The sequence below is a fragment of the Aethalodelphis obliquidens genome, unplaced genomic scaffold (genome assembly GCF_003676395.1).
Source record: "Aethalodelphis obliquidens isolate GAN/ISIS:26980383/991018 unplaced genomic scaffold, ASM367639v1 scaffold18, whole genome shotgun sequence".
In the NCBI taxonomy this organism is placed as follows: domain Eukaryota; kingdom Metazoa; phylum Chordata; class Mammalia; order Artiodactyla; family Delphinidae; genus Aethalodelphis; species Aethalodelphis obliquidens.
Window position 1 is genome coordinate 27464021 of NW_020837962.1, and position 22170 is coordinate 27486190.

A 22170-nucleotide genomic window follows, 5' to 3' on the forward strand; every position below is an offset into this window, starting at 1 on the left:
AGAGCTGGTACAAAGTATGAACATTTATCCCTTAAGATGCTGTTCATATTTATCTGCTCCCAACCAACCCCAAACATTCTTTCAATGTTTCATCAGAGCACATTTCTGCTACATAAAAATTACCTGCCTGCTCTGGTTTTTAAGTTCTTAAATCATCTGGGCTGTCTGTCTTCTTTGCCACCTATCATTTCTATGGTGACAAATCAAAGGAGGGGTTACAGAAGGAAGCATGTCAATGTTCACAGAGAGTGAAACCAGTGGCTTGAAATCAGTGGTGCATGGTACAATGTGGCCATGACGGGAGAGAAGACATGGATGAGAAACTGTCAAATGTGAGGATTCTCCTCCAGGGCTATAAAGAGAAAGATCTTGTAACAATATTCTTTACCAAGAGCTTCTTAAGCCACTCAGCTCGCCTCTGAGCAGAGTAGGCTTCAAGGGATCGCTAATCAAAGGGCTTCAGCACAGGCTTCATGGACCAAGGAGAAACATGGACAAAGACAAAGGAAGAAGCTCCAGGGAGAAGAGAGGCACATCACCCAGATACCAACGCAAGCTTCCAAACAGGGGTGGGGAGGGAATCAGGGGATAAACTTAAAAGTATCACATTTTTTCTTTGAGACGTAACCCCTGTAGTACATGTGATAGATTCATATCGACAAGACTGATTGTCAGAAAAAATATCTTAAAGAAACTGGGCCTCTAAGCATCATCTGACTGCAACATTAGGCCCATCCCTTCAAATGATTTTATGCAAAAACATGGACTTAAAGCTTGTGTGCCCTCCCTACTCACTTGCGGATACCATCTCTGCTTGCGTACATTTATGCTCCTAATATATCACTTACAGGAGTCTACCTCTTAGAAGTGGATTCATCACTCGTTCTGACTCCAGGACTAGGCTTAAAGCCAGAAGAAAATGACAAACTTAGAATGATGGAAAGTTTAATTTTTTTCTTAAATCGTCTCATCTTTTAGATACTGATATATGATCATTAACTAAAAAAATAAACCTCAAAATTCTGATACATGACTGACCGTTGACTTAAAAAGTGAAAAATGAAATTCCCATCTCTTGGCTAGAACTGGAAGATTAATATCCATGAAAAGAAAAGTAATAAAGAGACAGAAGTATTGCTACCACAGTATTTGTTTAAGTTGGTCATAAACAGCATTACAACCAAAAGAAAGTTGTTAGTATTAAAAAACTGAGAATTTTCTACATTTGAAAATGAGCATGAGTTAAAATACTGGGTTCACAGGACAACAGAGGTACATCAAAGAGCCTCTGGTCCTAAATACTTTCTCTTTCTTAAGCAATGAAATATTTATCATTGGTCTTAAAGGGGAGCTTAACTGAGTTGCTATGAATTATTTAAAAACCCCAAAATACCTTCTGTTGCTTTTATAGAAGCTTGATTTACAAGTTGAAAAATCAAACTGACAGTCTAGTCTCTTGTACAAATACCCAACATTTAAAAATGCTCTAGGCATTATAAATATATCTTTCATGAATATAGCTTCAACAGTTCTAAAAATAGCCTTTAGGAGGAAAAAAAATAAAAAACCTCTTTCAAGCCATTGTTTTATACATAACAGCAGGAAACCAAACAGAATGTCAAAGCCAAAGTGATTAACACACCCAGTAATAAACATGAACAGTCAGTATGAAATCTTACTCAAATACGGTTTTTGACGTTAGCTCGCGGGGTCTATGATTTAGCCCCATGTCTGTGGCCAGAGATGATTACAGGGCACCCATATTCAGAAAGTAACTCCAGGACCACAAAGCTAAAATCTGCCTTTTGGATGACGTGTTAACAGACCCATTCAGGACTGGCCCTGGGGGCCAGATATTACTGTCTAGCACCCTAAGAGTTTCCCCAGGCTCTACTCTGACCCCAAATATGCCACTGCACAGAGCAGTTTCCATACCACTACTCACTGGTGAAGTCCAGGTTGCCCCCAATGGCCGAAAGCTAAGCTGACAAACACCAGTAACCTTGGATATAGAGAACTAACACCAGAACATGAAAAGGCACCTCACAGTTTGATGCCAGGTATTTTATTGGTTTCAGTATGGATTTAGCACTCTCAATAAAGCCTGTCCCATCTTTCCAAATATCAGAACTTATAGGACCAAAATATTCTGTGGTCTGTGGCCTTGTATGTTCAAGTGCAACATCAAGTGTATGGTCAAGTGTATGTTCCATCGTCTATGGAAATAATAACCTACTTTTTATGAATACTCTGACCTCACTACCTGTTAAACTCCAAATAAATCTTATGATCTGCAGACAGTCTAGTTTTTAATAATTCAATATGGAATCATCTCAATTGGTTTCATAATAAATGAGATTCTAAATTCATGGTATGGTAGACAGAAAGCTAAAATGGGAAGAAATTCCTGAAAAAGTGAAGGTATAGTCTAAAGGGATCTTATTCCTGATTTTCTAACAAAAAAACAAATTATCAAGGCCAAATTCCTGCTGAGGCTGGGAGAACCCTTAATAAGCAGCAAAGGGGAGAAGGAAGAGAAAGGGAAAGCCACAGTTACAGTCATCAGGGTCAAAAATGACTTTCTCATCATGTTTCTTCATTTTTTATGGGTAGAGTTGGTGGGAGACTTAACAGCAGTAATACTGGCTAACTTCCCTCTACAACAAATGTAATTCACAATTCCATGTTCTTACCCTGAAAAATGCCAATTGTTCTAGGATTTAGCACATCTAATATTTCAGACCTTGGAAAATCCCAAGACATTTCTATCTAAGATATTATTTTTAAGTAGAATCTTTAAAAAAATTACAAAAATTATGAAATGGATAGAAAGCTAAATACTTCGCAAATCAGCAACTAACTGGAAAATGTAAGAAAGACATATCTCACTTCTTACCTTGCTTTGATCTGTCCAGTAAAAGAAAAATCCCTGAGGGTCGGTCCTCAAAATAATTGGAGTGACAATAGTGGAGTCCTAGAAATGTAAGAAAATACACGTATATCAACATATGCCACTATAGAAAGCCTTACCTGTGAATTACTTAAGTTATAATTGTTAAGTTTCTCCAAGATCATCAATTATTAATAAAACTAATAAAAAATTAAACATGACATCTTTAACATCATAGGATTGCTAATTACATAACTGAGGTACTTTACTAATAATTAGAATATTGGGACATTACTTATAAAGGAAAAGGCCAGTGATGCATGTATTTATTGATTAAGGCAAGTTTTTAAAGGCACTGGCATGTTTTCTAACAAAAAGCTATATTTGGTTTTCCAAATAATTTTAACACTAAACATCATTAAATATTTTATATGATTAAAGTTAATTGAAATCCATGCTTCAGGATATTATTTTAAATTACATTTGCTCTATAAAATGATTTTTAATTGTACTGAAGAGAGTAAACACAGCATTTAGGTATTGCTGTTTCCAAGGTAACAGTAAATAAGGTCATCTTCTATATGTTCGGAAGGCTATACACAAAACTGTTATAAATTTAAATTTCACACAATAAAATAAAACATCATAGACAGTCTTCTTAGTTTAAAGCATGCATATTATAAAGCAAAAACTGCCTGTATTGTAATTACAATATTAAACATTTCTAAAATATGTATTCTTTTCTTTTGGCAATTTTCAGAAAGGCATACCATCTGCACAAAGAAACACATGTCACTGGATATGGATTTTTATACTGAAATACTGGGATCTTTGCAGGAATTGCATTTTTTAAAGAGACATAAATAAAACCAGTTTATTTCAACTTTTTCATACACATTGTAACTCTGGTGTGTCATATCCTCTATCTGATTAAAAAGATTTGTAATAAATTTAGAACTTGCAGAGATAATTTTGGAATTTGGGATTGTCTTCCTGATGGGTAGAGCAAATCTAAGGCTTTTGTACACATGGTAAGTTTTATTATAAGAGCCAGGTTCTGGAGGCCAACCCCTCGGGCTCAAATCTCTGCCTGTCCCCTCCCGTGCCTCATTCTGCACAACCACAACTGGAAAAAAAAGAGATAATAATCATACCTCCGTCAGAGTTTTTTGTGAGAATTAAACAGGATAATTTGGGTAAAGCACTTGGATCAATTCTTGGCACATAAAAATGTTCATTATCATTATAGTGGATTATGTTTAAAACCTGATTTATTAAAATATTAAATGAAAGTTTATCATGGCATTCTTTTTTTATTGTGTTAAGTATATATAACATAAAACTTACCATTTTTAAGTGTAAAGTTCAGGGGCATTAAGTACTTTCACATTGCTGTGCAACCATGACCACCATCCATCCTCATCTTCCCAAACTGAAACTTCACACTCATTAAACACTAACTCACCATTCCCTCCTCCCCCTAGGCCTTGACAATCACCATTCTATTTTCTATATCTATGAATTGACTACTTTTTGGTACCTTATATAAATAGAATCATACAGTATTTTTCCTTTTGTATCTGGTTGATTTCACTCAGCATAATCTGTTCAAGGTTCATCCATGTTATAGTAGGTATCAAAATTTCCTTCCTTTTTAAGACTGAATAATACTCAATTATATGTCTGTATCATTTAGTTTATCCATTCATTCACTGATGGACATTTGGGTTGTTTCTTTCCACCTTCTGGCTGTTGCGAACAACGCTGCTATGAACATAGGCCTACAAATATCTGTTTGCATCCCTGCTTTCAATTCTTTTCCATATATACCCAGAAGTGAAATAACTGGATCATATGATAGTTCTATATTTAATTTTTTGAGCAACTGCCTTGCTGTTTTATCCTGATAGTCTTAAGATTCATTCTTAACATGCAGTCTGAAAATATCTTTTACAAGGCTTGTGCTGTTACATAGAGCTTCAGCTGGAATTTTTAAATTCCAAAATTACTTTTAAATGTTAAAAAAAAAAAGACACTTGGAAACAAATTTGATATTATAATGGAAGAATAATTTTTAAAATATCTGAAGCTTCTCCTATGAGATTACATGCATAGAAATTCAGAGTAATATTTCCAGTAAATCATAGCAATATTTTCAGTTCTGTTTCATCACCTACTCTTCCAGAGTTGGGTGAAATAAAAGTTTCCAATAGGCTTCACAGAACACACATCCCAATTTCCAGGTAAATTTGGAATTAACCTGTAGGTGTAACTTACCATTTTCACATCAGTTCCTTTTCTAATCAGAGTGTCTGACAAGAGTATCTGATAAGATTCTAATCAAAATCTTAGTGACAATTCACTGCAAGGATCCCAGACAATAAAATATTTAAAGTTAGCAGAGCAAAACAGCTCAAATTTATATGTTGGAACATTGTGTTAGGCTGCCTCGTTGTTTCGGATACTGCTTTTTCTAGCTTATTCCTTTTCCTCCTTCAAAATTAAAGCTCCTTTGTTCAGTATTTTCTTGACCCACTCTTCCGGCCACAGTTCCTCTACTAAATGATCATTTATCGCGGCTCCCTGCCTGCTTCCTCCATAATCACCTTTGACATTCCAAGATCAGCTGGAACTTGGCATTCTTGCCATGCAAGGCAGGGTTTGACCCAGAAATACATGAATATCCATTTTCAACTCCACCTCCTTTTTTCACACCTCTCACATAGCTGCAAGTGCCAATATTCTCCCCCTGCTCAACCCAGATCTCAAGTATTCTTAATTGTCAGAATATATGCTGTAGTTTGAAGTTTGAAATATACAGTCATCCTTCATTTCCAAGGTAACTGCAGCATTTTACTGCAGAATAATGGAGGTAACTCTCAGATGGTCTATGTTTTATTCTTTCTCCCTCCATCAATATCCGTAAGATGTGTATTCCATAAGAAGGTGGTTTTCAAACTTTTGGGTGCATCAGATTTACAAGGAGTACTGGTTAAAATGCAGACTACTGAGCCCTTTCTCTGGAGCTTCTCACTTAGGAGATCTGGAATAGAGTCTGAGAATCTGCATTTCTACTTAATTTTCAGTGATGCTGCTGCTACTGGTCCAGGAACCAGACTCAGATCCACTGACACAGGCCTACAATGTGTGAGGCTTTGAATCAGGAATACAATGATGTAAATGCCCAGGAGCACCAGTGAGCTTGAAATGTAGACATCCCTGTGTCTTCTAAGTACATGGCTTCTAACTAGGAATTCAACTTTAATTTGCTTATTTAAAGTTATAAGGTATTTTTTCCAATAAACATCTACCTTGAAAAGAAGAACACTAATAAACATACCTGTTTTAAGTTAGTAATTGTGGATAATGTACAGTAAATCTCTATTTACCCCTCTTTCGTTGACAGAAACCATTTTACTCTCATCCCATCTTATCAAAAATGAAGACTAATATAATGATATAAGAAGCTGCTGTTCTACAATTTACATAAATCTCCAAAAAGATTTTAGGTTAAATAAAGGACAGTCAAGGAACAAAGTAAAGGGACTTTTTAAAACCTCAACATCCAAAAGAATGAGAGATATTTCAGTAAGAAAAAGAGTCACTGCAATCAATATTAAAATTACAAAGTCCTATAACTTCTTTATTATGATTTGTGCATCAATGTGCTGATATAAATCAATAACATATACTAATGCAATGTTATATGATAATTACATCTCAAAAAAAAGATGAAATGTGAAAATAAATGAATCACTATAAAACAAATTATATACCCTGGAGTATAACCTATAAAAATATTGAATCAATATGCTGTACACCCAAAACTAATAATAATAAGGCAACTATACTTTAATAATAAATAAATAAACAAAATGTCCTAAAGAAACTGGGAGGAAATGACAAAACAGTCCAAACTCCCTCCCAATACCAGAATATTCTTTACAGAACTCCCTGACCAAATAATAATAGACACATCCTAAATGTTTGGTCTGAGCCAATCACTGCAATATGAACTCGAAATGGAATTTCTCCTTTGATATTTATAATATTTTAAGAGGTAGACACTTATCCCGATTTTACATATAAGTAGACTAAGGCTTAGCTTAAATAACTAGGTCCAAGGAAACCTAGCTAAGCTAGTAAGGGAAGCACTGGAATTAAGCCTCAAGGGCAGACTCTACACCAAGGTCACTCAACAGTTTCATTACTGATCTGCTAAATTAGGGCTTTTTTCGACATTTGTTTTCCTAATCATCTTCCATGAAATGTTAATATCACAGATATTCTGTATATCTATTTATATGCTGTATGTATTCTGTGCTTTATATAAAATAAAAAGTAAAGAATAAGAAGACTTTTTGTCCCTCAAGAACCATTTTTCATTTGTTTGGAGATGATCTGGCCCCAACTGAGATGGCAACGCTGTCCCCCTGCACTGCTGAATATGGGCTCACCTGAGACCACGGAGCGCTTGAAATGTGGCGAGTTGGCTAAGATGTGCTATAAGATTTGAAAGACTGACAATGAAAACAAGAATGTAAAGTAGTTCATGAATAATTGTTTATATTAATTACATATGTAAATAAATATATCGGGTTAAACAAACTATATTGTTAAAATTAATTCCAGGGGCTTCCCTGGTGTTGCAGTGGTTGAGAGTCCGCCTGCCGATGCAGGGAACACGGGTTCGTGCCCTGGTCCGGAAAGATCCCACGTGCCGCGGAGCAGCTGGGCCCGTGAAGCCAGGGCCGCGGAGCCGGCGCTCCGGGGCCCTTGCTCCGCAACGGGAGAGGCCACAACAGTGAGAGGCCCACTTATCGAAAAAAAAAAAAAAAATTAATTCCACCTGTTTTTTTTTTTTTTTTTTTTACTTTATTAATGTGGCTACTAAAAAATTTTAAATTTCCAGTGTGGCTCATTTTATATTTCTACTGGGCAGTGGAGCTCTAAATCTTCATGAGAAAATAAGTTTTCTCCTTAACAGGGAAATCTTTTTCACAAAGCAAACTTGGTCAGATAATGCCAGCTAGAAAATTTGGGGATTTTTTTCCATATATGCAGCTACCATTTAGTTTTAACACCTAATTATTGGGTTGGCCAAAATGTTCATTTGGGTTTTTCCAAATGAACTTTTCAGCCAACCCAATTATACAAAATAAATCTAGTTGCTTCTCTAAGTGTCAATTCTTCAAGTATTTGAATAGAGACAATACGTTGCTGCCCTCTGAGTTCTACTTTACCGGGTTCAGGTTAGTAATGAGCTAAATTGTGCCCCACCCCAAAATCCGTATGTTCAAGTCCCACCCAGTGCTTCAAACTGCAACCCTATATGGTTACCAATCTTTACATAGGCGATTAAATTAAAAGGAGGTCATTAAGGGTAGGCCCTAATTCAATAGGATTGGTGTCCTTATAAAAAGAAGAAATCTGGACACAGACACATACAGAAGGAAGATGATGTGACAACACAGGGAGGCCAGCCACCTACAAGCTATGGAGAGAGACCTGGAACAGATCAGGGTCTTCAGAAGGAACCAACTCCACTAACACCTTGATCTCAGACCTGCGGCCTCCAAAACTGTGAGAAAACACATTTTTGTTGTTTAAGACTCTCAGTCTGTGCTACTTTGTTATGGACACCCTATAAAACTGATACAAGCTATAACCCATTAAGGCTAATGTCGAGGACCGGCTCACAGACCCACAGACCCACAGCCCACACGTTGGTGCCACTGTCAGAAAGTCTACTGGCCTAGATTGACCACAATTCTGACTCCACAGTGATTTCGTGTCCTCATGTTGTTAAACAGAAAACACACATGGCTAGAGATGTGCACTTCTCAACTAATCAATGTTACAGAGTCAACAAGGGAAAAAAACCAGCCATGCTCCACAGGGATTGCCCAAGACTTGCCTCAGAAAGCAGCAGAGCCAAAGACGGCAAACACATACACAAACAGCTATGTAAGGAAAAAAAATTCCAAGTGTCACAGAAAATCAGATGTGATGCCCAACAAACGTCAGCGATGCAGCCCTGACTATGAAACACACACACACACACACACACACACACACACACACACACACACACACACACACACACACACACACTAAAGGCAGTCTTGGATGATGGATTGTGAGATTAAGATCAGTGAAGTAAATGTTCTATGTGCATCAGCATGGAAGAGGATTTTCTTCCCAGGGCCTGTCCAGTCTGAAATTTCCCCGAGGAAAGGAAAGCAGAGGAGGGAAGAAGGTCCAGGGTGGAGGATGCAAAACAGTGGAGAGAAGTACCATTAAAAAGTTGCCTTTTACTGACAGGTATACAAATCTCTTTTAACAAAATACAGCAAAAAGTTGGAAGCATGCTCCTTCAAACACCATGCAAGATACTGCAGGCCTATACTAGGGATTCAAATGAAAGTCCAGATCCCCCATCATACAAGGTGCTCAATGTTTAGTGGGGGCATCAGATGAGTAAACCAATCATTTCAGGAAGCTAGAGGTCTGGTGGGCTGTGGTTTTAATATACATTTCCCTGATGACTAATGACTAATGTTGTTGAACATCTTTTCATGTCCCTACTGGCCGTGTGTGTGTGCGCATGCGTGCGCACACAGGGGCCCAGTACTTTTTAAAATCAGTTAAGATTTAAATCAGTGGTTTACATTTTAATCAGTGGTTCTGGACCAGGGTCAGTTTTTCACCCCAGGGAAATGTTGGCAATGTCCAGAAACAATTTTGGTTGTTACACTGGGGATTTTGTTACTGGAATCTAGTAGATAGTCAAGGATGCTGCTAAACATTCTGCAATGCACCGGCCAAACCCCATAACAAAGAATTGTCTGGCCCCAAATGTCCATAGTACTGAGGTTCAGAAACACAGCTTTAATGGCTTCCTACTGACTTCATGATAAAATTTTTCAGTGGCCTAAGTAGCATATATGCACCCCTTGCCATCCCACCTCATTATCTGAGCCACCAAGTGCCCCATTTGCTTATTCTTCCCTGTCCTTCAAAGTCCCATATGCCTTCCCTCCTTGGGATGCCCACATGTCCTGTACGTTTGACCTAATACACTCCCCATCCTCATGTTGGCTTAAGTCCTACTTATAACTCAGGTCTTTCCTTAAACAGAACTTCTCCATGAAAACCTTCCAAACTTCTTATACTCACTTGTACTTTTTTCCGTAGAACTTGTCACAATTATAGTAACATCATTTACCTCTCTTTGTTGAGCATCTATCTCCCCCAGCAGAGCACCAACTCCGTGAGGGCAGGAACCAAATCATTTACCATTGTAAATCCACAACACTAGCAAAATGTCCAGCTTATAAGAGGCATCAATACACATTTAAAGTATGAACACTGAATGGGTAGATGGAAGGAAACTGCAGAAAAAGAATCAAGGTAGATTCTGAAAAATATCAATTGGGCTGGCACCCAACACGTTGCCAGAAGCTGTGGCAGGAGAAATTTCAAAGCAATGGCAAAGGCAGAATAAGGCTTTGGAGGGCAGAGAAGGAGTGAGTGGGATGTTAGGAGAGGAGAAGGTGGGTAGAAGCTGCATGTTCCTTGTGGAGGGAAGGATGAGGAAAAGAGGGCAGTAACTGTAGGAGGAAGGTGGGGTGGGCGACATTGTGCTGGATTCTATGTTGGCATTTGTATGACTAAAAAGCATATTTCTATGTTCTTAGAAGAGCCTCAACATAAGGGAATCTTTCACAGATACTGTCAAAGGGGAGGATAATTATGAATCCAGAATCCAAACAAACCAGGAGGCATGGGCTCCAGGACATAGAGCTTTCCCAGGGACAGGAGGGAAGGTGGGACCATAGAGGTGGCCCAAGTATATTGAAATAGAAGCGGGGAAGGGAGGATGTCAATGATATTGTCCCAGTAACTTCCATTCCCTCTATACAGAAGAAATAGTGTAGGCAGAATTTTTATTATAAATAATATTTTTTAAACTATATGTCTTTAATATTTTTCTCATTTTGGCAATAAAGCTCACGTATCCATTTTTTTCCTTGTGAATCATTATCCAGATAGAGAGGATGTTTTCACACCCGTCAGTCTTTTGCTCTGTCATTCCCAACACTTCTGAATTTCTTTAAGGGCAATTTTCCTTGCAAAATCTCGGTATATGTGTATCTTTTCCAGAAAACAGAAGCCACTTGTAACATTCAGAATAAGAGATGTAAATACATTAAGCATCACAATTTTCAACCAATATCGAATCACAATTGATTACACACTCAACCTTAAGCCATATTTAGCACTTACGGGAAATCCGTGCTAATGACAGCAATCAGCTCTCTATTGACAATAAATAGTTTGCTTCTTGAGCTCACATGGAGAAACCAAAGTTAAGAAGGTCACAGCGTCCCTCAGACTCTGGGAGATGTCAGATGGAATGGAAGGATGGAGGGCAGGGCTTTCTAACCAATGCCACACACAGTGTGTCATGCAGGTGTCTTGGGAGCATGACCACCCTCCCTCATGACTGCACACTCCCCCTTCCCATGAACCCACTGTGACCCAGAAACACACCAGATCATTCCTTCATTCCACAAAGATTCCCTGAGCACCAACTCAGTGCCAGGCCTATGCTTTGCCCTAGGGAAGAAGATAAATAACACAAAGCTACAGTCTTTGAGGAGCCCTGGTCCAGTTGTTGTATAGATGAGGCATAACCACCTCCTTCCATGCACGCTCCTGCACTGGCAATCTACATCTGGGCTCTCAATTGACAGCACCTTGAAGTCCAAGCCATTCTGCCTCACGTTTGGGTGCAAGTGGCATCCTCTACACTTCCTTCATGCCCACTTTATCTTTCATCTTCCAACATCAAAGATTTCCCATAGGAAGCCATGGGACCAGTCTTAATGGGCATCCAGCAAAAGACAACATTTGCAAGTATTTTTGGAAGAGAAAAAGATGGAAAAGCACATGTAATGAGTCTTGCCAGATACAAAAGTGCCACTTATTAGATAATGAAAAAAATGACCTTTGTTTTAACACCATTCCTGACTATCTTTCCGTGAGCATGTTTTACAGTGACTGACTGATGTTGAACATTTGTAGACTAGACTGTGCCCTGGTCTTTGTGCCTCAAAGCAGAAATTAAGTTTTCCTATGTTCCTACATCCTACATTGTGGAACAAAAATGGGCTTTGTATACACACCATAAAAATAGCTGTTTTTGAAGACACTCGCAAAGAGGAAGGCATTTGTAGGGTTCTAAGCCTCATTTGTACAAATCCTAAAATCAGGGGGATTCTTTGGAAAAGTCAATGAATCTCTTTCAACTGGTAATCATTTGGATTCGATTAAAAGCCTTTTGTTACCACTGTTTGGGGATATCATGGTAGACTGGAAAAGGTCCTGAATTTAACCAGAAGACCTAGCTTTAAACCTGACTTTGGCTCTAGTTGTGTGCCTTGGGCAACTCACCACACACAAGCCCCGGTGTGCTTCTATGTAAGATGGGAATAATAACATCTGGCCTTTTCCTACCACTCGAGGTGGTCTTGAAGACTGAAGGGGCATGACTGTAAATAAATAAGAGTAGTTTATAAATATCAGGGCCTGTTATTAGGACTCACTCTCAGTATTGAACTTGAGAGGCAGCATTATAGCAAAACTCCATTTTACTCAACTGTAATATTGAAGGAGAAAATTACATAGGATGTGTGGGTGGTTATTGCACATTAAAACTGAAATTCATGGAATCCTAGAACCATAAAAGGCCGTATCGGGTAGGGGTTAATGAAGAAAACAAAAACCTCTCTGGAAACTTTGAACATAAAGGAGTTTAATTACAGGTACTTGACAGTATCACTAGAAGGACTGGAGACATAGGCTTCAGGTTGAGCCTCTGTGAATGACCCCAGAACATGATACACTGACCCTTGAGAACAGCTGTTGCCTCCACCACATTCAGAAAGGGGAGAGAGAAATCAACGAGGAACTGCTAGGGTCAAACACACACCAGCTTAGCTGAAGACAAAGGAAGAGTAATCTGAGACAGGGAGCAGCCACTGTCGCCACTGCCTCTTTATGACCAAACACAGAAGAACGACTAAAGAAGATCATACTTCGTCCTTCAACATCCCACACATCTGTAGAGACAAACCAAAGAATGCAGAGAAGTGGCCTCCTTCACATATCATATAAGTGCATCTCATACTGGTGGAATGAATTTACAGCCAGAATATTAGACGCTGAGGGTGGAGACTAAGTGAGATTCAACCAAACAGCAAACCTGAGAAAGCATCCCTGTCAGTATCCTTCATTTTTTTTTAATCTACGGGACCACTTGCTGACTTGCTCTGGGGTCTTCCTTTTTCAGCTTATACGGCCTCTCCTATAAAATGAATCAAATTAACTTTCCCTTACCCACTTCATAAACAAGTTCCAATGAAAGTTTGATTTTTTAACAGCAAAATAACTTCTTAATCTCCTATGTATCAATGTTATATATTAAGATCCACAATGACTAGTTCAGGTAAAAGTGCTTTGTTAACTAATTCATTTTCCTTAAACTTGTTCATAAAACTTCATTGTGATGAAAAGAAACAAAACAGTGAGCAAGTACTGTGAACTAAAAAAGTCCTTGAAATGAAAACCATATGTAGGATGCTTTTAATTCTCTTTTAACACTAAATATGTTTTCTTATTTTATAGAATAATGTTTCTCCACTGACAATAATTAAGTTTCTTGATAAATGTATACAGATTTCGTCAACATCAATTATATCTAAGCATATACCTAAGCATTTTTTTCAGAATAAACTTAAAATAAAAATTTCCCCAAGTTGAAAATTAACATATGAAGAAAATAATAAAATCAAATATCAGAGCACAAAGAGATCAAAGGGGAAGCCAAAGACCTCTTCAAGAATCTAGCCTTCTTTATATGCTATTTCATTTAGTTTTTAACAGAAATCGATAGCTTCTTTAAAATCTCAAGTAAATCTCAGAAATATGTCCTAGTTCCTTTCCTTACTGATATACAGGGGCACTGGCACTGACTGTGGGATGGGACATGGAATAGATGGGGGAAGGGGAGCATTATGAAATCTTTCTGGGCAGATGGAATTTATGATACAGTCTGAAAAGGCTGCTTGAACCTCACGTTAGCTCCAGTAACAGGAAAACTAAGGTCTTCAGTTACAAAATATTTGTTATTTAGGTGAAGACCCACAGCATTAGTCGACAATTCACAATCAATCTCATTCCATTTTCTGCCGGCACTCCTTGTTCATGATACTGTGAAACAATCCTGATAAAGAAACATTTAACTACAGTTTAACAAGTTCAATGTAAAAAAGCAAAATGTTCCTGTCCCATTTAAACAGTCATTGCACGTAAATATCATTTGAAGCTATTTACTGATATGCTAAACTTTCCTGGGAAGGATTAGAGATATGCTAATAGCCAGAGTAAATTATCCTACTGCACCATAGGTGGGAATATCAAAGTCAGGCAAGATGCGAGAGAAAAACTACTACAGAAAATTATATTCCAGAAACAGCACTCTACTAGTCTGCTCTGCTATGCCAATAACAGCCTGTAGGCACTACATTTCCTTGCTCAATTATTATCGTTTTGTTCAACTGCTTTCTCGTTTGGGGCATTTACTACACCTGCTTCACTTCCCAGGCCTTACCTTAGGCTAGATAAGGACCTAATCAAGGTCCATCTAAACCCAGGATAAGTCATTTTTGTTACTGTTGAAGAGGGTCCTAAAGCAATAATAAAAATGCTTTAGGCTTTTGTTTTCATTGAAAATAAGAAGAAAATAGCTTTCTTAGATCCAAGACAGGCAAAACCAACCTACGGAGCTGCAAGTCAGGAGAGCGGGTGTCGGGGCCAGAAGGGAGCATTCAGGGGCTTGGTGGGCGGGCGATGCTGTTTCTCCATCTGGTGCGGATCACATGAGTGTTCATTTTGTGAAAACTGACCCAGCTGGACACGAGATTTGCGTGTTTTACTTCATGAACGTTACACTCTGATCAAAAGCTTAAAATAACTTTATTGACTTACTTTGGAAAAGTGATATTCTTACACTTAGATTACAGTAATCACTGTCGATAAGAAATTCACAAAAGCTCTTTGGACATGAAAAAGGGACACATCTGGACATATTTAAGTAGTATTTTAGAGGGCACCTGCCAGCCCTTCTGGGGGCTGCGTTTGGATCCACCACCTACCAACCAGGGCTGTTTCTTCCCTCTTTCCCCTATAACCTGTCCAAAGTGAACGCTGCTGACTGCCCACCTTGTAAACCCTTCTCTGCTCCCTCATTAATCTTGTCAGTGTCACCTTGTCATCATTTTGGAAACCGCAACTACAGATTCTACATAATGCAAAAGTTCTAACTGAGCTTTTGTGTAGGATTCTGGGAAATGTGCAATATACTAACATGATTTTTTATTATTATTACCGGTTTTAGCTGTGGGTTTTTTGGTGGGGAGGGCAGAGTGGTGGAGAGGGGTGAGGGAGTTACTTGTTCAAATCCACAGGGTGCTCAGCACATCCAAACCTCCAAGCTTCCTCAGCCTTCTTCTCAAACAACTTAGCCAGTCTAGCAATTATGACCTCTGAATGTAAGATTATGCTTCTGAGACATGATGTATGATGTGAGACTTACATATATCTATCTATATATAATTTTTTTTGCTAAATTACAAAAGGTTTTTTTAACTGTTTCCTCTTCCTTCTGGGCATCATACCTGTGCACTTACTCTGTGTGTGTGTGTGTGTGTGTGTGTGTGTGTGTGTGTGTGTGTTGTGTGTACTCTAAGGTTTTTAAGTAGAAGTAAAACTTTTGGATGCTTTGGAAACTGACTTCCTTTAAAGAGAAAGAGTCCTGCATTTTTTACATAGATTCATTTTCTCTGAAATACCTATATTTTTTAAAAGGGTAAAAAAACTTTTTTTTCCCTTTCAAATCATAAAATATGAAAATCAAAACACACTTTAAAGGGAATGGAAGGAAAGTCTGGATCTCCCCACCTATAGAATAAAAGAGTCATCCAACACAAACTGACCACCTTGATAAAGTTCATGGCCCTCTAATTATTGGGGGACCATCACTTTTAACAACTTATTTTATTGAGTGTTGTATGTCAGGCGCCACACAGAGCAATGCATGTGCCTTCGCTCCTTTAATGGTAACAGTGGTTCTGTGCAGTAGGAGATACTACAATCCTTACATTACACATGAGGAAACAGGTTGAGATGTATTAAGCAATTCATCCACAGTGAGCTCTGAATTTGGAGGGTGAGAGTGGAGAAAAAGAGAACAATCAAATGAGAAGGCCTCCTTGCCCCAGAGGTTGTAGAACAAAGACACAGATCTTTAAAAGGAAGGATGGGCAAACTCAGAAAACAGATTCTCAACAGCCCATTAGAAAGCATAATGGTACATTTGAAAATGAGGAGTTTGAGGCAAATCAGGGTTTGGGAAACCTTCGTCTTTCCCTCCACATCTTGTCCAACACAGAGAAACGAGAGAGGCCAGGCTCACAATCTCCCAAGCTCCCTAGCTGAGATGGAGAAAGTTAGCTCACTCTCAAACACCCCAGTCCTGTACACCCACCTCCTACTACCAGAGACTGATCGTATACAAATGCAAAATGAAAGCAAAGATACAAACGCACAATAAAAGCGAGGTGCATCCTTTCATATCACTGGTGAAACACATAGCCACCATAGGTCAGTCCTTTATCTGTTGGCCAAGTTCCGAAGGACAAGGGTTGGCCTTGATGTTCAGACAGTGTATACCTATACACCATTACTAGTTGTTCAAAAATGGAAATATTTCCACATGCTCCCACAGACACTGGGGACCCGCAGACCTTCCCAGGATCAGGCAAAAGCATGGTTCATGCCTGGCCCTGGTGGAACAGGATGTCTCCAGGACTCCACTCCAGCTCCACTGCCCGCCTGCTGTGATTGGTTAACGCCAATGTCAAAGCTTTTGGCTACCACCCTTAGAGCATCCACAGCCTCACCATGACATTGGTAGGTAGCCAACAGACTATGCAGGGCACTGCGCCCTCTGGGTGACATCCCCCATTCTACATGATGGTCAGGACAACAGGACTGGTGATTATGGTGCTTTAGCCACTCAAAGAACAAGACAGAATCTCTACACAATTCTAAATAGCCCCAAACTCATCATTTTCAAAGGTACCATTATGCTTTCTAATGGGCTATTGAAAATCTGTTTCGAGTTTGCCCATCCTTCGGCTTACAGATCAGAGAAGAGGGTTTACAATTTTTAAGTGAGATCAGATATTTTAGATATTTTAAATTATTTCCAGCATTTACTTTTCCTCACTAGCAGATGGGGCACACCCTTGGGGCGGGGGTGTGGGCAGCAGGTATTTCCCAAAGTCAGAGCGAAAAGGAAAAACACAGCAGCCTCCCCTGCTCAGAGGCAGGAAGTCAGACTAGACAGCCTCTCAAGAAGCTTCTCTCCTTCCTTTCCTTGTCTAACACTCCCACTAGAAGCAGATGAAAATGCTGAAAATGTTTCATTGCCTCTAAGAAATTCAAAAGAAATGCATGAATGTGAGTTAAGTCAGCCTGGGCATCAGAGACACTTCCTAAATATCCCAGAAGACCTAAAAAGATTGTCCACGATTATGTCACCGAGTTTTTTCTACCTCCTAGGTAGGTAGAAAGGTAATAATTGGAAGAATTTCTCAAAATACAAACACAGAGATAAAATTAAACTTACAAACCAGTGAAAATGTACACAGGCGGCAAGATTGTGCTCTCTACCATACTTTCCAAGTTTTTTTCACAAACCTTATCTCAGTGGTTTCAAAGTGTGGTTCCCCAACCAGCAGCATCAGTGCTACCCGAGACCCTATGAGAAAGGCAAATTCCCAGGCTCCATCTCAGACCTTCTGAATCAGAAACTGAGGGTGGGCCCCAGCAGTCTGAACCTTACCAATCCCCCCAGATGTTTCTGATGCACGCTCAAGTGTGAGAAGGGCTGCTTTACCTATCAGCTACTGCCAACTTTTAGATGAAATAGGTAGGAAATGCAGCATTCTCACAGTCTGAGCAAGAGGCAGCAAAGATTCACAGAGGTTAAGTGATTAAGCTAAAATCACACAGCTGACTGGTAAAAGAATCAGCAGGTACACCCAGGCCTTTGGACTCAAGATCTAGCTCTCTGTGTCTTCAACACACAGTCTCACTAATATGCAATATAATTAGCCAGATAACCTAAACTGGCTTGACACTAGAAGGACAAATATGAACGGGGAAGAGTAGAAGGGTGACACCTGGGGAGGAAAAAACCATCCAAAGAAGGTCTGGGTCCCTCTTACTCCACAGATCACCATGGAGACCAAGAAGGCCAACCAAGGAACTTACAGGATAGTCCATTGCATTCCACATAACCTGACTCCTAGGTGCAATCTGGTTTCTCCCCTATGAAAGATCCGAGATTCTCCTGGCCCTCTCCTTAGTGCCCATATCCTTCCTACCGGACTGCCCCAGAAACTCACTGTTCAATGCTCAGAGGGAGCCCTTCTCACCTTCTGCAGGTGGCGTTTGACTAGCAGCCTCTCCATCACTCTCCCTGCAGCCCTCATAATCTCTATATCTTCGGTGTTCTTGATAATTTTCTGGCTCCTCCACCTAGTATGTAAGGTCGGTAACAGCAGGGGGTTTGCTGATTTCTTCATCACATCAGGCTCTAATCCAGGGCCTGGCATTAGTAGGTGAGGAAGAAATATATGTGACATAAATGCACATAATAAAAGTCATCTACCTGGATGTATCAAAAAGTGTTTCCACAGAAGAACTTCATTTTCAAAGTGACACTCATATTTTCTTCCAAACAAGACATTCTAGAGAATTATTTTTTCTTCACTTTTTAAATTTTATTTTATTCATTATTATTTATATTAGTTATCTATTTTATACATATTAGTGTATATATGTCAATCCCAATCTCCCAGTTCATCCCACCACCACCACCCCCCGCCACTTTCCCCCCTTGGTGTCCATACGTTTGCTCTCTACATCTGTGTCTCTGTTTCTGCCTTGCAAACCGGTTCATCTGGAGAATTATTTAAAATGCAGTTTCAAATCATCTCTGTGAATAAATCCAGAGCTTATCCTGGAATACCCTTCTTATTCTGCATAGTCTCCTTCTCTCTCGCTCGCTCGCTCGCTCTCTCTTCCTTCTGCTCTTCATTCTCTTTCTCAGTAAACCCATCATCATATTAGCTTTCTATCTGAGGATCTCAAGATGGGCAAGACTGCTTTACTTGTTGTTGAACTGCATTTTCTTTGTTTTTCCTTGAGACAGACAAAGCATTTCATCTGTGTCTGAACTTATTGTTTAGATTCTGGAATAATCCATTTACAAAGCATCCGGTCATTAGACTAGGTCACAAGGAGAAAAGTGTAAAGTCCATAGTAAAAGAATGCCTACAGCATTTAATAAGTGGTATGAGCTTTCAAGGAAGCTGTGGGATTAGCCTCCAAGTCCTGTTTGCACTTCCAAATGGATAAAATATAGACACAGACCTGCTCAGCTAAGTAACTGGATTCTCTACCTGGAATATTTAAATTGTTTTCAGACACTGGAAAATGGCTTAAGAAGATTAAAGAAAAATACCCTGGAGAATAACAGGCTATAATTTACTAGGTGGAAAATCTTTTCAGCAAGAAGAATGCCTCATTCTCCTATAATTCCTCCTGTTTAAGAGATGTCTTAGTCATTTGGACCCAAATTTCCTTAGATCCAGCAGCTCAGGTTTATTCCCATGGGTTGTTCTTGTCAAACCTGTTGAATGATATCTAGGCCATAAAATTGATAAACTAATATCCGAAGATCCCCATGTATTCAGCAAGATTATTAAAGTGTCTGAAGGCAATGCGCAAGGAGGGGTGGGGGTGGCGAGGGGGGGTGGGGGTGGCGGGGGGGATTCACTTGAAGTCCTAGGGTCCAGGGTTCCTGTAAAGTACTGGACTTAGCCCAGCCCCTCCTGGCATAAGATGAAGGTAAATTGAGGTAATGTCTTGTATTCTATTCTGTAGTCTATTTCGAACTGAAGACTCCAGCCAGCTCAGTTCTCAGAAACTTGCCCTCCTGCTTGGCCTGCAGGCCCACCGAGCCCTCATCGACCCCTCAGTTACCCTCTTCTGCTCTTCAGCCCTCCCCTGGTGTGTCCTCCCCAGCCTTTCTCAGGGCCCTTCTCTGCGGAGCCGGGCGCTAAAGTTTGGCATCACCGACCACCTGTCGGCTGGACCGCTGTGTCCTCTGCCTCTGCCGCGTGGGCGCCCAGAAAAGCGCTAAGACGCTGAGCAACCATTCAACAGTTTCGGACTCCCGGGCAGTTCCTTCTCGAAAGGGACCAAAGGAGGTAACAGGGGGTGCGTCGGCGCGCGGAGAGGGGCGCGACTTGTTCACACCGCAGCGCTTTCCTGCGGGTCCCAACTTCACCCTCCCCACTTTCCAAACTCTCAGGACCCGTCACCGGCAACGCCGGCCCCTTCGGCTCCACTGGCCCAAAAGATTTCAGACCTCAGGGGGCGCTGACCAGACCCAGCCAGGACGTCAACTACCGAACCCAAGGACCCAAGAGCGGGAGCCCAGCCGCCGCTGTCGGCCACCCGCCCGGGCGGCGGCGACCTGAGCGCTCCGAAGCCCCCGCGCCCGCCCGGGTGCGCCCATTGCATAACGCACCCCTCGCCCCACCCCCACGAGAGGCCCGCGCCTGCCCCGCGCCCCGCCGGCACCCCCGCCAACCGCCCCGACTTACATCATCCCACTTGACGAATTTGGTGCCCTTCTTGAGGCTGTCGGACACGCACACGGGCTTGAGTTGCAGAGCGTGTACTCCGGGCTGAGCCCCGGCCATCAGGGCTCATCGGGGCTCCGGGCAGCCCGGGCGAGCGCGGCAGGGACGGGGCGCAGGGCGCGGGCTCCTTTCCCGGCTCCAGAGGCGCTCGCCTCTGCTCCCGCGCCGGCCTCCGCACCTCCTCCGGCGCGGCTCAGCAGGCGGGGTGCGCGGGGGCGAGGCGCCCGGCCATGATCGGGCGGCACGCGGGGTCGGGCGCCCGCGGTGGATGCGGAGCCTCGGAGGGCAAAGAGCCGCCAAGCAGGGCTGCCAGCCGCCGCCGGATACTGCTCCTCGGCCGCCGTCGCCTCCTGGCGTACCATTCAGCACATCCTCTAGACATGGAGGGAGAGCGCGAATGACACACGCTCGGCGCCCCCCCGCCCTGCTCCTTCCCCTTCTCCCTCCTCCTCCCGCCCCCCTTCCCCGCCACCAGCGCTCGCTCAGTCCCTCCTTCCCTCGGCGGCTTCCAGCCCAACTTTGCGCACTGGGTCAGGCGCCGGGAAGCGGGAACGCAGCGGCACCTTCCGGCTCCCGGGCTCCACTGCAGCCAACGCCTGCGCCGCCGCGCCTCTGAGCATGCCTCGTGCCCCGGTGGCGGGGTGCTGGGGTGTACAGGAGCCAGGCGTTCCTGGGGGTTTGATGGGGAACGTGAGCCCGAGCCTGGAAATGTCCTTGGGTCCAAACGGGGTGGGAAAAGAGAGCCGTCGGAGGGAGCGGAGAAGCGACGCACTGCTTTCCCCTCTAGCTGGAGCTCTCCAGCGCTGACCACAAACCAGCTTTTTGAAAAGACAATTATTATTTATTAGTAGGGAAGAGAACATTTGAGAGGCATGGAGTGAGAGCTCTTTGGGGAACCTTGCCAGCCCTGAGAATTTGCAGCGCGCTGGTCTTGAAGCCTGGGCATTCTTCGATTAAGTTGTGTTTCTGAGAAAGCAAGCCCATTCTAAGAGAAACAATGCTTTTATTTCCCACGATGACAGAAGGCTCCTGCGTGTGTGTGTGTGTGTGTGTGTGTGTGTGTGTGTGTGTGTGTGTGCGCGCGCGCGCGCGCGCGCGCGCGTGTATCAGACAGAGACAGAGGAGAGAGAGGTGTCTAACTGATAGAAACTTGCTCATTTAGGAACATAGGTGTAAGGATGTTTGTACTCATTCAACAAACATTTCTCATTTCTTTTAAAACAAAGAAAGAGATAGCCCCACCAGAATAGATCAAGTTTAAAAGACCGATAATGCCAGTGTTGAGAAAATGAGGAGCAACTGGAAATTTCATCCACTGCTGGAGAGTATAAAATGGTAAAGCCACTTGGAAAAACAGTTTTTTATGAAGTTAAACATTTACTTATCATAAAACCCAGAACTTCTAGGTATTTACCCAAGAGAAATGAAAACATA

At 41.4% G+C, this 22170-nt stretch overlaps 1 protein-coding gene across 1 annotated transcript in view; it reads right to left on the bottom strand.

Annotated features, from left to right (window-relative positions):
- The window catches only part of PLCB1 (phospholipase C beta 1), a 681896-nt gene extending 660759 nt beyond the window's left edge, over nucleotides 1–21137 (bottom strand). The window contains exons 1-2 of the mRNA XM_027118192.1: nucleotides 20698–21137; nucleotides 2897–2974 (exon numbers count right to left, since the gene is read on the bottom strand). Of these exons, the coding sequence (XP_026973993.1) occupies nucleotides 2897–2974; nucleotides 20698–20796 (177 nt within the window). The 5' untranslated portion in view covers nucleotides 20797–21137. The remainder of the gene's footprint in view (nucleotides 1–2896; nucleotides 2975–20697) is intronic.
- Between the last annotated feature and the right edge of the window lie 1033 nt (nucleotides 21138–22170).